This window comes from Anomaloglossus baeobatrachus, chromosome 3 (assembly GCF_048569485.1).
Source record: "Anomaloglossus baeobatrachus isolate aAnoBae1 chromosome 3, aAnoBae1.hap1, whole genome shotgun sequence".
Lineage (NCBI taxonomy): Eukaryota > Metazoa > Chordata > Amphibia > Anura > Aromobatidae > Anomaloglossus > Anomaloglossus baeobatrachus.
Window position 1 is genome coordinate 291,919,027 of NC_134355.1, and position 17,656 is coordinate 291,936,682.

Genomic DNA, 17,656 nt, shown 5'->3' on the forward strand with positions numbered 1-17,656 from the left:
TACAGGAGATTCCTCCGGTAGCCAGTCCGACGCTGCATGGTAACAGGGAGGGTTACTAATTAGGCACAATTTACCCATTTTCACTTAGGGGTGTACTCACTTTTGTTGACAGTGTGTTTAGTTATTTATAGGGCACACCAAATTTACACTGTTATACAAGCTGTACATTGACTACTTTACATTGTATCAAAGTGTCATATCTTCAGCGTTTTCCCATGAAAAGATATTATAAAATATTTACAAAATATGAGGGGTGCATTCACTTTTGTGATATACTGTATATTGTGTATGGTTCCTGTAGAGCAGGACAACTCTTCAGGGTGCCGAATGTGGTTCAAGCAATAGATCATACTAGACAATGCCATCGATTTGTGAACAGAGGCGATGTTGTTAGAGAGAGAATATGCTGCATAACTGAACCAGTCATAAAGTTATACTGAAAATGAGCCAAAACATTCCAAAGAAAATAAGCTTAGGCATAGAAACATCTCAAACCCTGGATTACATGACTAATTTACTTTACATGTGTGCTGAGTCAAAGGAACGTGCAGTGACCTATGTTCAAGCCGAGTATGCGTACATTAATCAAATCAAATGATTCAGCTCAGATTGTAAGCGCTACCTGCAAATGCTTTCCCGCTTCAGACAGAATCAAGTGCACGTGAGATATGTAGTGTCATTATCGTAACCAACAACAATAGCACACCTCATCGCCAAGAGAATGTATGAGCCTTCAGCGGGGAATAGTTCATCATATTCAGCAACGGCTCCATTGATATTATTTAGCGCTCATGCACATTGATAACCTCCAGTCACAGGGTTCTGCCATGTAAATGAGCCATAATGTCTTATAAAAGGACTGTCGTAAGAGCAGAAAAATGATTTACAGAATGACTTTCTGATAATTTCTGAATGGTTCTAATGGGGGAAGTTCTATAGTAAATTGGAAAGTTAACTTCCATTCACTCTTTAACTAATAACTAGAGTTGAGCACGGTTCGCGGTTCGAGGTTCTCCAGTTCGCGGTTCGAGTGATTTTGGGGGGTGTTCTAGATCGAACTAGAACTCGAGCTTTTTGCTAAAAGTTCGTTAGCTCGAGTTACGTTCGAGAACGGTTCTATCAGCAAAAACCAAGCTAATTACTAGCTGGCTTTTCACTCTGTGACTCACACTATTATGAAATTTCAGCGTATAGTGTGCGGGGACTGCGCGTTCAGATCACTGCTGCTGGGATAATGGCGATCGCCATTTTTTTTTTTTCTTTTCATCCTTCCCTAAGCGCGCGTGTGTAGTGGGGCAGGCCAGCATGTCAGCAAATCCCAGACACACACATAGCTAAGTGGACTTTTTGCCAGACAAGCAAGGGCATGTGTCATAGGCTGTCCATGTCACATGTCCTTGCATTATAAAGACGGGCATTTTCCCATTTGGACGCCATTATCTGCCTTCTGTGTCTGGGTGACAGTCACCGCTGTCGCAGCTCCTGCCGCCGATCCTGCTGTGTACGCTCTACACACAGCGCTCTACTGATTAGGGATAGAAGTTTAATTCAGCCCTTTTCAGGGCTCATTTCATCCGGCTCAGAGTCATAGGTGACAGTCAGGTCCGTGGAAACAGTTTTTAACAGCTACAGATAACAGTGTCTGTGTAGCTAAGCTCAGGGACTTCCTTGCTGCATTTCACCATTAGGAGGGATAGAAAGTGAGGCTCCCTTTCCTCTACACTGACCCACAACCCGGCCACTGTACCCTCCTGCCCTTTTTAGCAAAGCCATTTTAATTGCAGAGTGCTGCCAGTTAATGCCATCCAAAGAGAGGCTGCTGTCCTCCGTTATTGTGGCACTTGTGCCTTGCAAGTCCCACCACCTCTGCATTCTCCCCTCCTGCACATTTTTGCAAAGCCATTTTAATTGAAAAGAGTGCTGCCAGTTAGTGGCATCCAAAAAGTGTCTCTTGGACTCCATTAGTGTCCCATTGGTGCCAAGCAATTTCCAGCACCTCTGCATTGCACCCTCAAGCTCATTTTTACTAAGCTATTATAATAGCAAACACTGAGGAAACTTAGTGGCATCCTAAAAATGGCTGTCGGACTTCATTAGTGTCCCACTGGTGCCAAGCAATTTCCAGCACCTCTGCATTGCACCCTCAAACTCATTTTTACTAAGCCATTATAATAGTAAACACTGAGGAAACTTAGTGGCATCCAAAAAGTGGCTGTTGGACTTCATTAGTGTCCCACTGGTGCCAAGCAATTTCCAGCACCTCTGCATTGCACCCTCAAGCTCATTTTTACTAAGCCATTATAATAGCAAACACTGAGGAAACTTAGTGGCATCCAAAAAGTGGCTGTTGGACTTCCTTAGTGTCCCACTGGTGCCAAGCAATTTCCAGCACCTCTGCATTGCACCCTCAAGCTCATTTTTACTAAGCCATTATAATAGCAAACTGTGCTGCCAATTTAAGGGCCATAGTTGCATTGTCAGGGATAGTCTGTGTTGTTTCTTCATAAAAACAAAAAAACAAAAAAACAAAAAAACAAAAAAGTGAGCCGGAGTATGAGATGGTATACATGGTACTTGTGAGACCATGTTCACACTGGCCATGAGACAAAGAGAAACCAAGGAAAAAATTGTGAAAAAATACCCTGCTGTAACTAAATAAAAGCATAGTGCATATAAACATAGGGTACTTAGTAAACACTGTTTTTGATCAAAAAAAGCATAAAGCTATCCCACCAACGCCAAGGTGTACCCAGTAGGGATAGTACCTACACTCTCTAATATTAAAACCTTACCATGGGTCTAAAATAGGCCTCAATGTGGCTAAGGGCTGAGAGCGACCGGGTCCCAACAGGAGACACACAGTCAGGGGGATTCACAGAATGAAATGTCCAGCTCGCTGAGAAGGGGGCCAGTCCCTGTTTGTACTGAATACAAAAAAACTACATAAAAACAAAAAAGTGAGCCGGAGTATGAGATGGTATACATGGTACTTGTGAGACCATGTTCACACTGGCCATGAGACAAAGAGAAACCAAGGAAACAATTGTGAAAAAATACCCTGCTGTAACTAAATAAAAGCATAGTGCATATAAACATAGGGTACTTGTTTCTTCTGCTGTCAATAAAGCTAGACCACCTCAGCAATCTACACCACCTCTCAACTTTTACTACCACATTTTAAATGGATAATCTTGTCGCAATCAAAATGAGTGGCAAAATAACAGATGCTGGTGGAAAGGGGAACAGGCGTGTTGGAAAAGGAAAAAAAGTTTGTGTCCGTGGGGAAGGTGGCAAAGCTACATTAACATCTGCTGAAGATAGGCCATCTTCCAGCAAAAGTAAGATGTCTACTACTTTCCGTGGACAATCAGATGTGCTCCCTTTATTACGGACACGAACAACTGGAACAAAGGTAGATGATGCCCAAAAAAAGAACATGCTTGAATGGATCTCAAGTGGTCCAACAAGTGCCCTCTCCTCCACCTCAACTACCGCATCCAAAAAACACCAGTCCTCTGAGTTGTCATCCCAATCACACTTGCTTTCTCCCAGCTCTCAAGTCTCCATCCGACCTGCACAGTATGGTGAAGCAGAGATGGCTGAGTCTGCAGAGCTGTTCAGTCACACTATAGCCTGGGAATCAGAGGTCTGCTCCCAAGCTACAGTGAGTACAGACCAGGAAATGATCTGCAGTGATGCCCAGAACCTTTGTGACTCAGATTCAGGCTGTGATGACCAAGTTTCTGAGCATAATGTTGACCCTTATTCACAAACTGTAACACCTGTTGTTATAGACAATGAGGAACATACTGATGACGATGACAATGAGACGCAGATACCAGATTGGGATGACAACTTAAATATTCAGTCAGGGCAGGAAGAGGCAGGGTCTGAGGGCGAAGGGAGTGCAAACACAATGCTTGATGAGGAAGTTCTAGATCCCACCTACTGTCAACCCACAGTCAGGCACTCGAGGAGGTCAACAGAGGCGGTGGAGGAGGATGCAACTAACGACTAAGTTACCTTGCGCCTTCCTGGAGAGAGGAGGAGTACTGGTAGCACGTCTACAACTGCATCCTCGGCCACCACTCTGCCTCTGAGCACTAGTCGGGGTGGCTCAGCAGATCGCATGTCCTCTAAGCCTTGCCTAGCCTTGTCCTTTTTTGACCTTGCAAAGGATCGCCCAAATCATGTGATCTGTAAAATTTGTCGGGAATCTGTTAGTAGAGGAAAAAACCTCAGCAGTTTGACAACTTCTTCCATGAATCGTCACATGAATAAATATCATATGTCCCAGTGGGAAGCTCCCCGTGTTGCAATGCGGCCTAGCGGAGCGGACCATCCACCGCCTGCCTCTTCCAGTGCATCCGCGCGCTCTTCATCTTCTAGGACTGTGGGGACAGCTGTCACACCTGGTTTTCCACGCACAACTTCCACCACTGTAACCGCAACAGGCAGTTTGCTTGGTAGGTCGTCAGTTGGTTTGGAAAGGGAAACAAGTGCGTGTGTACAGCTCTCTCAGACATCGATAGCACCAATGTTGGATGAAGGCAACATCATGTCTACGCCTGCACTTTACTCACCACCGTCTACACACAGCAGCCAGATCTCTGTCCCTCAGATGTGGACAAATAAAAGGCCATTTCCTGCGACCCATGACAAAGCTAAGAGGTTGACTTTATCCATCTGTAAGCTCTTGGCTACCGAAATGCTGCCTTTCCGCCTGGTGGACACAAAGGATTTTAGAGACCTTATGTCTGTCGCTGTGCCCCAGTACCAGATGCCCAGTCGACACTACTTCTCTAAGAAAGGTGTGCCTGCGCTACACAAGCATGTTGCACACAACATCGCCGCTTCCTTGAGAAACTCTGTGTGTGAATGGGTGCATTTCACCACCGATACTTGGACTAGTAAGCATGGACAGGGACATTACATGTCGCTGACTGGGCACTGGGTAACTATGGTGATAGATGCTGAAGGGTCTGCTGCACAAGTCTTGTCGTCCCCACGACTTGTGTGTCAATCCTCTGTCTGTCCAAGTTCCTCCACTGCTTCTGCCTCCTCAACATCGTCTGGGTCCTCCACCTCCACCCCAAGCCTGCCTGGTCAGGCCACCAGCGTTGTAACTGCGCACAAGGAATCACGCACCCCTCATTACTATGCTGGCAGCAGAGCGCAACGGCATCAGGCGGTCTTTATCTTGAAATGTCTTGAAAATAAGAGTCACACAGCGGCTGAGTTGTGGGCAGCTCTGGAGACTGAGTTTGGTAAATGGTTGTCTCCACTCAACCTGCAGCCTGGTAAGGCCGTGTGCAACAATGCTGCAAACCTGGATGCGGCCCTTCGCCTGGGCAAGGTGACACACATGACTTGTATAGCTCACGTGTTGAACCTTGTTGTCCAGCAATTTTTAACACACTATCCCAGCCTAGATGGCCTTCTGAACAGGGCACAAAAACTGTCTGCTCTCTTCTGCCGTTCAACCGCTGCAGCTGAGCGACTTGCATCGCTCCAGAAGTCTTTCGGCCTGCCGGTTCATCGCCTGAAATGCGATGTGCCGACACGCTGGAATTCGACTCGCCACATATTACAGCGACTGTGGCAGCACCGCCGAGCCCTGGTGCAATATGTCATGACGTATAGCCTGGGCCAACGAGATGCAGAGGTGGGGCAGATCACCCTGATGGAGTGGTCTCAGATCAAGGACCTATGCACCCTTCTGCACAGTTTCGACATAGCGATGAATATGTTTAGCGCTGACAATGCCATTATCAGCATGACAATTCCAGTCATTTACATGCTGGAGCACACGCTAAATACTATTTGAAGTCAGGGGGTGGGGCAACAGGAAGGGGAGGAACTACAGGAGGATTCATATGCGCAAGGGACAACAACATCACCAAGGTCCAGACGTTCATCATCACCAAGGCGGCAGTCATGGGACCATGGGGGACAGGGATCAACAAGGGCGCATGGTAGCAGGCGAAATGTTGAGGAAGGTGCAGGAGAACATGAAGAAATGGAAGACGAACTGTCCATGGACATGGAAGACTCAGCGGATGAGGGAGACCTTGGTCAAATTTCAGTTGAAAGAGGTTGGGGGGAGATGTCAGAGGAAGAAAGAACGGTTAGCACCTCTATTCCACAAACACAGCGTGGACTTGGTCCGCATGGCTGCACAAGACACATGAGCGCCTTCTTGCTGCACTACCTACAACATGACCCTCGTATTGTCAAAATTAGAAGTGATGATGACTACTGGCTTGCCACACTATTAGATCCCCGGTACAAGTCCAAACTTTGTGACATAATTCCAGCCATAGAAATGGACACACGTATGCAGGAGTATCAGCAGAAGCTGTTACTCGATCTTAGCTCGGCTTTTCCACCAAACAACCGTGGTGCACGGAGTGAATCTCCCAGTTTTAACTTGACAAACATGGGACGGTCTCGTCATCTTCAACAGTCTACCCATACCAGCAGCACTGTATCTGGTGTTGGTAACAGCAATTTTATTGAATCTCTTCATAATTTTTTTAGACCATCCTTTGGAAGGCCACCAGAGACAACAAGTCTGACACATAGTCAATGGCTGGAGAGGATGATACAGGAGTATCTGCAAATGAACGTCGATGCCATGACTTTGCAAATGGAACCTTGCTCATTTTGGGCTTCAAATCTTGAAAATGGCCAGAGCTCTCCACTTACGCCTTGGATATCTTGTCATGTCCAGCTGCCAGCATTGTCTCTGAAAATGTCTTCAGTGCTGCTGGGTGTGTGCTGACAGATAAGCGCACGCGTCTATGCAGTGACAATGTGAACAGACTAACGTTCATCAAAATGAACAAGTCATGGATCCACAAGGAATTTACTACCCCTGTGTCATCCTGGGGAGAGTAAATGCTTGTGTATTTTGAATGTGCTTGATTCAAATCTACCTGTGAAGTGTACAACTGGGGCACAAGTGCTGCCACTGAAGGGGTGTCTGTGTGGCCCAATTTTTGGAACAAAGGGAGACTCCGCTTGGAGTAACCCTTGCTAGCAGTGTTTCTAAAAATGATCCAAGATGAACAAGTCATGGTTCAGCAAAGACTTTGCTACCCACCCCGGTGTCATCCTGGGGACAGTTAAGGATGGCGTATTTTTGAATGTGCTTGATGCAAATCTACCTGGGAAGTGTACAACTGGGGCACAAGTGCTGCCACTGAAGGGGTGTCTGTGTGGCCCAATTTTTGGAAAAAAAGGAGACTCCGCTTGGAGTAACCCTTGCTTGCAGTGTTTCTAAAAATCATCCAAGATGAACAGATCGGGGATCAGCAAAGACTTTGCTACCCACCCCGGTGTCATCCTGGGGACAGTTAAGGATGGTGTATTTTTGAATGTGCTTGATGAAAATCTACCTGTGAAGTGTACAACTGGGGCACAAGTGCTGCCACTGAAGGTGTGGGTGTCTGTGTGGCCCAATTTTTGGAAAAAAGGGAGACTCCGCTTGGAGTAACCCTTGCAGTGTTTTTAAAAAGGAGCCAAGATGAACAAGTCATGGTTCAGCAAAGACTTAGCTACCTACCCCGGTGTCATCCTGGGGACGGTTAAGGATGGAGTATTTTTGAATGTGCTTGATGCAAATCTACCTGTGAAGTGTACAACTGGGGCACAAGTGCTGCCACTGAAGGGGTGTCTGTGTGGCCCAATTTTTGGAGCAAAGGGAGACTCCGCTTGGAGTAACCCTTGCTTGCAGTGTTTCTAAAAATCATCCAAGATGAACAGATAATGGATCAGCAAAGACTTTGCTACCCACCCCGGTGTCATCCTGAGGACAGTTAAGGATGGCGTATTTTTGAATGTGCTTGATGCAAATCTACCTGTGAAGTGTAGAACTGGGGCACAAGTGCTGCCACTGAAGGGGTGTCTGTGTGGCCCAATTTTTGGAAAAAAGGGAGACTCTGCTTTGAGTCACCTTGCGGTGTTTTACATCATTTTAGAAGGGCATGCCATGCCTATATCTGTGTCTCCTCCTCTTTTTTCTTGTCCAGCTCTTCTGTTTTCGCATGAGTATTTGTCCTTGTCACTTTCCCACGTGTTTGTGTTGTGTTGTGAGTTGTTTGTCACCTTTTGGACACCTTTGAGGGTGTTTTCTAGATGTTTTTATGTGTTTGTGATTGCCTCCCATTGTTTCCTATGGGTTCAAGTGGTTCGCCGAACCGGTTCGCCGAACCGAACTCGAACAAGACCTCCGTTCGACGAACCAAGCTCGAGACGAACCTCGACCGGTTCACTCATCTCTACTAATAACTTATCATCTCTACCATCTTAATCAAGGCGCAGTCAGTCTGACATTTACTTTCCAACCTTTCCTTCAGAATCTGTGATTTGAAAACTCTTTCTCATTTATTTTTCCAGCTTGAAAACCAAAGATGTGTGGTAAACCAGAAATGCTGACAATACTTTATTAAAGGCAGATAGATGTAAATCAAACAGTAGATACTACTTACCAATAGTACTGCATTCCATGCTGTGGTTATTGTTCTCAAACCCATCTGGACATGTGTCAAGACATTTCCCATTGTGCAAGTAAAATCCACCTTTACATTTTGTGCAGAAGCTTTTGTGAAAGCATGTGTCACAGTCAGATTTACATCCTGAAAGCACAGAAAAGACCGATATGTCAGTCAATATGCAGAACTTCAACTAATAGACAATGGCCTAATTGCCCTATAAATGTTAATGACTTAAAGGGAATCCGCCAGCAGGATTTTGTCACCTCATCTGAAATCAGTATTATGTAGGAAAAGAGACCCTGATTCCAATGATGCATCACTTAGTTTACTTTGTACAGCAGTAGTGACACAATCAGAGTTTTTAAAGGTAGCAGAACTGAAAGAGCTAACCCTGCCCACACCACAGCTTTTTGTGTACATTGTGTATAAATAATGAACTGCTTATCAAAGGTGAGTGTTCAGACAAGGGTTCACCTAGTTCAAGTAGTGTTCATCTTCTACTGATAAAACCCATTATATGGAAACGGTACACAGCCTAATAAGTTAAACATCCAAGAAATAAAGCCTAGGTCACACGTTGCGACGCAGCAGCGATCACGACGACGATCTGACCTTATCAGGATCGCTGCTGCGTCGTTACATGGTCGCTGGTGAGCTGTCAAACAGGCAGATCTCACCAGCGACCAGTGACCAGCCCCCAGCCAGCAGCGACGCGTGGAAGCGATGCTGCGCTTGGTAACTAAGGTAAATATCGGGTAACCAAGCAAAGTGCTTCGCTTGGTTACCCGATATTTACCTTGGTTACCAGCGCACACCGCTTAGCGCTGGCTCACTGCACTCATAGCCAGAGTACACATCGGGTTAATAAGCAAACCGCTTTGCTTATAGTTACCCAATGTGTACCTTGGCTACATGTGCAGGGAGCCGGCTTCAAGAAGCTGCGGACGCTGGTAACGAAGGTAAATATCGGGTAACCAAGCTTTTGCTTGGTTACCTGATATTTACCTTGGTTACCAGCATCCACAGAAGCTGGCTCCCTGCTCACTGCACATTCAGTTTGTTGCTCTCTCGCTGTCACACACAGCGATGTGTGCTTCACAGCGGGAGAGCAACGACCAAATAATGGTCCAGGACATTCAGCAACAACCGGCGATCTCACAGCAGGGGCCAGGTCTTTGCTGGATGTCATACACAGCGACATCGCTAGCAAGGTCGCTGCTATGTCACAGAAAATGGTGACTTAGCAGCGATGTCGTTGTCGCTGTCGTTGTGTGTGACATGACCATTAGGGTACCGTCACACTTAAGCGACGCTCCAGCGATCCCACCAGCGATCTGACCATGCAGGGATCGCTGGAGTGTCACTACATGATCAGCCACCAGCCACCAGCGACCCGTGTAACGACGCTGTGTTTGGTAACTATAGTATACATCGGGTTACTAAGCAAAGCGCTTTGCTTATAGTTACCCGATGTGTACCTTGGCTACATGTGCAGGGAGCAGGGAGCCGGCTTCTAGAAGCTGCAGATGCTGGTAACCAAGGTAAATATCAGGTAACCAAGCAAAGCCTTTGCTTGGTTACCCAATGTGTACTTTGGTTACCAGCGTCCGCAGAAGCCGGCTCCATGCTCCATGCACATTCAGATCGTTGCTCTCTCGCTGTCAAACACAGCGATGTATGCTTCACAGCAGGAGAGCAAAGACCAAAAAATGAACCAGAGCAGTGTGTAACGATCAGCGATTTCACAGCAGGGGCCAGGTCGCTGCTTAGTGTCACACACAGCGAGATCGCTGATGAGGTCACTGGTACGTCACAAAATCTGTGACTCAGCAGCGATTTCGCTATGTGAGAAGTACCCCTTAGTGTATCAGCCCCTACCTCATGCTGTCCACAGATCACATAACAAAAAACCTTTTCACAGATTCCCTGTAAGATTTTGCTAAGCATGAGATATGCTATCCAAACTATTTGCTTTTAATGAGATTGGTTGGCCTGCTAACCTGTACAGGGTCTACCAAGTCTTCACCAAAAGATGATCCTGAGGGTGTCACGGGCGTGGAGGACGCCGTCGCTGCTGCGCTCTCGCTAACGCCCGGGTCCGGCGCTGCTGTGGCTGCTGCTGCTGCTCGGTGGCTCGAGCGGTGGGCCGGATTCGGGGACTCGAGCGGCGCTCCTCGCCCGTGAGTGAAAGGGGTGGTTGGTTTGGGGAATTTAGTCCGTGACGCCACCCACGGGTCGTGGTGAAGATAGGCACCACCGCTGCTGATGACGGGGATCCCGGGAGTGATGGTAAGGAGCAGCTGGGATGTTGTTTTCCCCCTCCGTGGGTAGGGGTCGGTGGTCCCGGGGCCCGATGATGTTGTGGGGAGGAGGCAGGGTCGGTGAGGTGCAGGGTTGCAGGGGCAGTGTGGCGCAATGCCGGATGGCACGGGTGTACTCACTCAGCAAGAAAGGTACAAAGTCCTCGGTAAACCAAACGGCTGGATGGACAGGTCCCGCAGCCGGCTGCAGTGCTTCTCCCCGGACAGGTTATGGCAGCTGTCTTTCCCTGCACCTTGATGTTCTCTTTCTGACTACTATGGATTCCCAACGGTAGTCCGCTCCCCGGTGTATGTGACTCGCCCACCCCAGGGCTATGGGACACCCGGTGCCGGGCCGGACTAGTCCGGTGGTAGTCAGAGGTGGCTGGGCCCGGCTCCGTGGCCCTGGTGGGTGTCAGTAGAATATGTGGCTGACGACTTTAAGTTTGTGTTCGTGACGCCACCTGTGGTATGCGGCTATTAAGCCGCCGCTGCTGTGTAAGGCCTCCGGGGTGATGAAGTGGCAGCAATGGTGATACTGCTCCCCACAGGTGGAGCGGTGCCCCGGGACACAGTTGGTGCTTGTGGAAGTCTATGGTGTTGTGTGACTAACACGGTGCAGGGCCGACAAGCAATGAAAGAAACAGGCACAAACGGTAGTCTCTTTACCTTCTCCTCTTTTACTCGGCAGAAGTTTAGTCCAGGGAGACCGTCACAGATGGTAAAGATGGTCCGGCCGGCCTGGAAGTGCCTGGGGTGATCTTTGGCCAGTTGAGTATGAGGCCTACTCCCTAATCTTTCTTTGCTGTTTTAGGACACTGCACTTTGGGTTCGCAATTGCCCTCTTGCTGCTGGGACTGGTGGTTCGTCCCTTTTTCTGTGTGGTAGACTGCGCAGGCCCTCTCTGGTGCTCCTCTGCTGGAGTCCACACCGGGCCCTTGGAATGCAGCTGTACCTTCAGATTACTTCTGGGCCAGGGGGCTTGCCGCTCTCCTGCCCTCCGGATTCAGCTGCCAGGGATGGATTTTATGCCCTGGCAACCACAGACTCCGATGTCCGAGTCTCTTCTGTGCCTCTCTGCACCTCTTGCTTCACTGGGCCAAGCTATTCCAGCTCTAGGCCCCAGTTCTACAAGGCAGCACTACTCTCCGTCTGTCCTCTGTCACTCCTGTCTACAGACTAACCACTACTTCCTCCCTCCAGCCAGATTTAAGGAATGCTCCCTGAAGTTCCAGGTTCAGAGCTCCCCCTGCTGGCCGGAGGGAGAACTGCGTTGGGTGTTACACTTACTGGCCAATAGATTTCCCAATTACCTCCAGGCTCAGCATTAACCCTTTGGGAGGGCAATGCTGTTGTGGCGACCAGGTCCTGGGGCGCCACACTCCCCCTTAGTTAAATTCAGTACTCCCGGACTGTAGAAACAAACATGACATGTTAGAACATTTCATCCCATTATGGGAGGCACATTACTTGAACGTTACAAACTTAAGCATTACTATAAGAGTCCAGTGTGGCTCCCTGCCGGGTGTCCATTACACTGCTCCATGGGGGACCCGCCGCGATCAAACCCCCAACGTAGGCTCTGGGCATGCGTCAGAGCATTGATGACCCCACTCTATGCACGCCGGACGGGTTTTTCTTCAGGGGTGTTGAGCACACTGGTGCTAACTATGAACAATTTAGGTGTTGACCACCCATAGTCCAGTGGCCCAATTGTCCATTTTCGCAATCAAAGAAAAAGAAAAACATTTTGTACACAACATTACAGACATTTCGCATAACTATTTACATTCTAATAAGTACTCTTTCTTTTTCCCTTATACAGTTGACTCTCTATACCTTGGAGGGGGTTGTCCCCGAGTGCTGCGTTGAGACCTGCGTAGCTCTGGTGTTTGCCCCTGACTACTTGGTGTGTCTTCTACCTCAGCACTACAGGTAGGCCTAACCCCGATAGGTAAGCGTGATGATTGCCTATGTGGTCTAAGAGTCGCCAAGGGTATGACAGGTTCACCACCGACAGGGGGTTGATCCTCCTGTTCCACTGCTGGCGTGTCATCTCGTGTTGGCGCGGACGGTTCTTTAGGTGGATCCGGAACCTCTTCTGTTTCTGGCTCGACCAACTGCGGAAACGTCAAAACTGGTACCACTATGGCATTGTTTATTCGGGTCCAAGTTTTGGGGAATTTTCCAAGGATTGTTTGGATCATCTCCCCCTCTTTTTCTTGACTTTGGGGACTTCCTTGTACTTCTTCCATTTCTTTTTGGATTCTGCACCGTTCAGGGCACGCTGATACTGTGCGGGGGGCACAGGGCGGTATCTCTCTTTAATGGGATGATGATCACCCGTGGGGATTTGATGTTTAACCCCTTTCACCTGCCCAAAATCTAGGGGGTGTTTTCTGAAGACCCGCTCGTACTCCTGTACCACCCGGTAAACCCCATGCTTTTGGTGTGAAGGGGTGGAGTCGGTGCCCACATGTAATTTTTGGCACCAGTCTTCCAGCTGCCCCTTGGAGCCATTGTCTTCCGCCTGGTCGGACGGGATCAAGGGTTCCACTGCTTTGATGGTATTGTTGCTGACAGTGTACAGTTTTGCTACAGTGGCGTACCGGGGCAATTTGTCCTCCTCCTCCCCACAATTCAGGACACAGACGGGCACTCTCCCCTTGCGGACGTCTGCTACCCCTCTGGCTACCAGGACTCCCGGCCTACTGTCTGAATACACCGGTTCTACCAAGGCATGGTAATCCTGACCCTTGAGGCCTATTGCTGCCCGACACCATATCAACATTTCACTTCTTGAGGGTATTGCAATGGGGAGGGGGTCACTTACCCTCACACTGCCAATTTCTCCTCCGGCCAGCTCTACCTGCTGCCTCCTCATCAGGGCTCTGATCTCCCTCTGTAGGGCACGCTGCTGCCCGGAGCTGGCGGTTTCAGACGCCTGTTGCAACAAAATTATCACTTCGGCAATACAATTTTCTATCACATTTGTACCAATGGTTAGCAGTGGTTCAGATTCTTTGCGATCTATATCTACAATTATCATCCCCTGACATGGCAATTCTACCCGCCCCACTTTAATGGTTACTTCTTTGTACCCAATTTGGGGTAAGGGCTGACCATTACTGGCCACAATTGTTAAATCATCATCTGGGCCATGGTCAATGTCTGAATCAGCCCAATATCTTTTGTACAGTTTGTAGGGGATGGTTGTTACCTGGGACCCCGTATCCAGAAGGGCATTCAAAGGGATCCCGTCCAGCACAGTAGGAAGGACCGGGCGTCCTCCCACATACTTGCTGCGGCTGGGGGTTGAGCCGGGCTTCCTCACACCTGGGGGTTGGCTCCTGGCCCCAGGCTCGGCCCATTTAAAGGACAGCGTCGTGCAATGTGGCCCGCCTGGCTGCAGCGGCGGCAGATCGGTTGTCCCGTTGAATCATACCGGTCTGTGTCTCTGCCTCGGGTCGGCGGAATCCTCCTCTGTCGCATCCAGGGGACGTCATCTGGGCTGGAGGCCAACTCGAGTCTTGCAGGCGATGGGGTCACTTGTAGAGACTGCACGGTCTTGGCCAGGGCAGCTACAGTCTTGGTCAGCTCCTGGACCTGCTGTCTGAGCTCTGCAGTGGGATCCTTATCCAGGGACTGCGCCTCAGCCCCTGCAGCGGCTCGTGTTGCAGGCACCACCCCGGGGTACGTGATAGCAAGAGGCCGGAGGGATACTGGGTCATTCGGTGTAGATTCTCTCAGTACCCGGATGGCCTGGTCCTTAAACTTTGCAAAGTCCAGAGCAGGGTTCTGCAGGACCATGATACGCAGCTGTGTCCTGTGGGCATCTGACAGGAGCCCCTCTATGAACTGCTCAGTTAGGAGTTTGTGTTCTTCACGTACACTCTCTGGGTCCACCTGTTTAACTGCTTTCAGGGCCTTCTGCAAGTTTAAGGCATAGTCCCTTATGCTGTCTGTGGCCCGTTGCTTGCACCCAAAGAATCTCATCTTTATCTCTGCTGCGGTGCGGGTGTCAAAAGTACTCTTTAGCTTGGCCAATATCTGGGTTACTGTCCCTTTATCTGTATCAGGCCAGGACTTCACTTCACGCTGGGCTGCGCCGGCTAGCTGTCCCATTAATATGCCCACCTTCTGGCTCTCAGTCAGAGGATACACCTGGAACAAGCTGTGCAGGCTTTCCCTGAAGTCGCTCAAGGTATGGGACTCCCCGGAGTACTGCGGTAGCCATTCTGCTCCCGGGATGTACGGCATTGTGATCGGCATTACCGGCGCTGCAGCGGGGGCTGGGGCGACGGCGACTGGGATTGCTTCGGCTGGTGCTGCGGCGTCTCGGGCTATGGCAGCCACCTGCTCTCCCTCTGAGTCGGACATCTTCCTCCCCCTTAGTGAACCTTACCAGGCTCCGTTCACTTTTCAAATTTCCTTCCGGGTCGCGCGGGGTTAACACTTAACAGCGCTCTGCTCTGATGGCGCGCTCCCTTCGCGCTCTTTGTCAGGCACGCCCCCCTTCTTCCTGCGCTCGGCGAGGCTAATGGCGGCGGCGGTTTGCAGACAGTACACAGTCTTTTAAGCACAATTCCTGCAGGCGCACAGTACCCGGTGTGACCGGGAATGAAATCCTGTTCGTGACGCCAAAAGTTGACTCGCCCACCCCAGGGCTATGGGACACCCGGTGCCGGGCCGGACTAGTCCGGTGGTAGTCAGTGGTGGCTGGGCCCGGCTCCGTGGCCCTGGTGGGTGTCAGTAGAATATGTGGCTGACGACTTTAAGATTGTGTTCGTGACGCCACCTGTGGTATGCGGCTATTAAGCCGCCGCTGCTGTGTAAGGCCTCCGGGGTGATGAAGTGGTACCATTGGTGATACTGCTCCCCACAGGTGGAGCGGTGCCCGGGACACAGTTGGTGCTTGTGGAAGTCTATGGTGTTGTGTGACTAACACGGTGCAGGGCCGACAAGCAATGAAAGAAACAGGCACAAACGGTAGTCTCTTTACCTTCTCCTCTTTTACTCGGCAGAAGTTTAGTCCAGGGAGACCGTCACAGATGGTAAAGATGGTCCGGCCGGCCTGGAAGTGCCTGGGGTGATCTTTGGCCAGTTGAGTATGAGGCCTACTCCCTAATCTTTCTTTGCTGTTTTAGGACACTGCACTTTGGGTTCGCAATTGCCCTCTTGCTGCTGGGACTGGTGGTTCGTCCCTTTTTCTGTGTGGTAGACTGCGCAGGCCCTCTCTGGTGCTCCTCTGCTGGAGTCCACACCGGGCCCTTGGAATGCAGCTGTACCTTCAGATTACTTCTGGGCCAGGGGGCTTGCAGCTCTCCTGCCCTCCGGATTCAGCTGCCAGGGATGGATTTTATGCCCTGGCAACCACAGACTCTGATGTCCGAGTCTCTTCTGTGCCTCCCTGCACCTCTTGCTTCACTGGGCCAAGCTATTCCAGCTCTAGGCCCCAGTTCTACAAGGCAGCACTACTCTCCGTCTGTCCTCTGTCACTCCTGTCTACAGACTAACCACTACTTCCTCCCTCCAGCCAGATTTAAGGAATGCTCCCTGAAGTTCCAGGTTCAGAGCTCCCCCTGCTGGCCGGAGGGAGAACTGCGTTGGGTGTTACACTTACTGGCCAATAGATCTCCCAATTACCTCCAGGCTCAGCATTAACCCTTTGGGAGGGCAATGCTGTTGTGGCGACCAGGTCCTGGGGCGCCACATATGGGTACCAGAGGAGCCCGTTTGCCCGCAGACGCTGGCCCTTGGGTCTCTAGCCTTAGGCGGTAGCTGTATACCCTCACGGTGTGGGCTGTTGCCTTCAATCGGGACTTTTGCTGTTGTGAAACCCCTGGGGTTCCAGTCACATTCGGATCTGACTATTGTCGGCGGCTCCAAGCCTAGTCGGGGTCCGATGGCCCTGCCTGTGTGTGCCGGGTTCACTTAGCTCCCCGGTCGGTATCGGCGGGCCGTCGCCCGTCCCCGGTCCTACGGTTCCGCGTTGCTCCACCACTCCTGCAGACGTCCACCACCGTCTGCCAACCTTGCTGTCAGTGCCTGGGCCACAAACTCAGACACCCAAGTGTTTACTCCTCTCTCTTCCACCTCCTGGACTAAACTGTCACTTTTCCCGCCTCCAGGCCTGTGAACTCCTCGGTGGGTGGGGCCAACCGCTTGGCTCTGCCCCACCTGGTGTGGACATCAGACAATGGAGGGAGGCAACAAGGGTTTTTGTTTGGCTGGTGTCCCTGTCCAATGGGGGTGGGGGGTGTTTGTATGTTATCTGTGACGACCTGGCTAGGCCAGGGCGCCAAAAGGGAGGTATTGATCCTTTTCTCCTTCAGGTACATAAGCCTCTGGCAGTAGCTTACTCCTCTTTTCCCACAGAGAACAACCAATTTAATCTTTTTACTATTGCATTTATCTGCTGGTGTCTAGGAGCTGCTATTTGGGGTCTTCTCCAAAGACATTCAGATAGGAAATTTAGATTGTGAACCCCAATGAGGACAGTGTTGCTGATTTTTGAACCTCTGAATGGTAAAGCAATGCGGAATATGTTGGAGCTATATAAAAATAGATTATTATATAATACATATACCGTACATATATGAATATAGTAATCACATGTTCTTTGAGTTTACAGGGGTTGTCTATGAATAGAACAAAAAGAACTAAAGGAAATGCTGTACAATGACACCTATCCTAAAATGTTTAGCCAGTTGCTTTATGAGTTTGTTCAGTAGGAAAGCTCTACTGCTGTGTTTGTAGATGCCTTGAACACTTGCTATCACTCAGAAAAACAGGTTGGACAGCAGTGTGAGCAGACATTTCTTAATTCAAGACCCTGATATCTCCAGTAATAGATCT

The 17,656-nt window shown here is 49.6% G+C and overlaps 1 protein-coding gene across 1 annotated transcript in view; it reads right to left on the reverse strand.

Moving 5' to 3' along the window:
* The window catches only part of RSPO3 (R-spondin 3), a 186,039-nt gene that overhangs the window by 46,836 nt on the left and 121,547 nt on the right, over positions 1-17,656 (reverse strand). Inside the window, exon 3 of the mRNA XM_075338280.1 lies at positions 8,493-8,639. Coding sequence (XP_075194395.1) covers positions 8,493-8,639 — 147 coding nt within the window. The remainder of the gene's footprint in view (positions 1-8,492; positions 8,640-17,656) is intronic.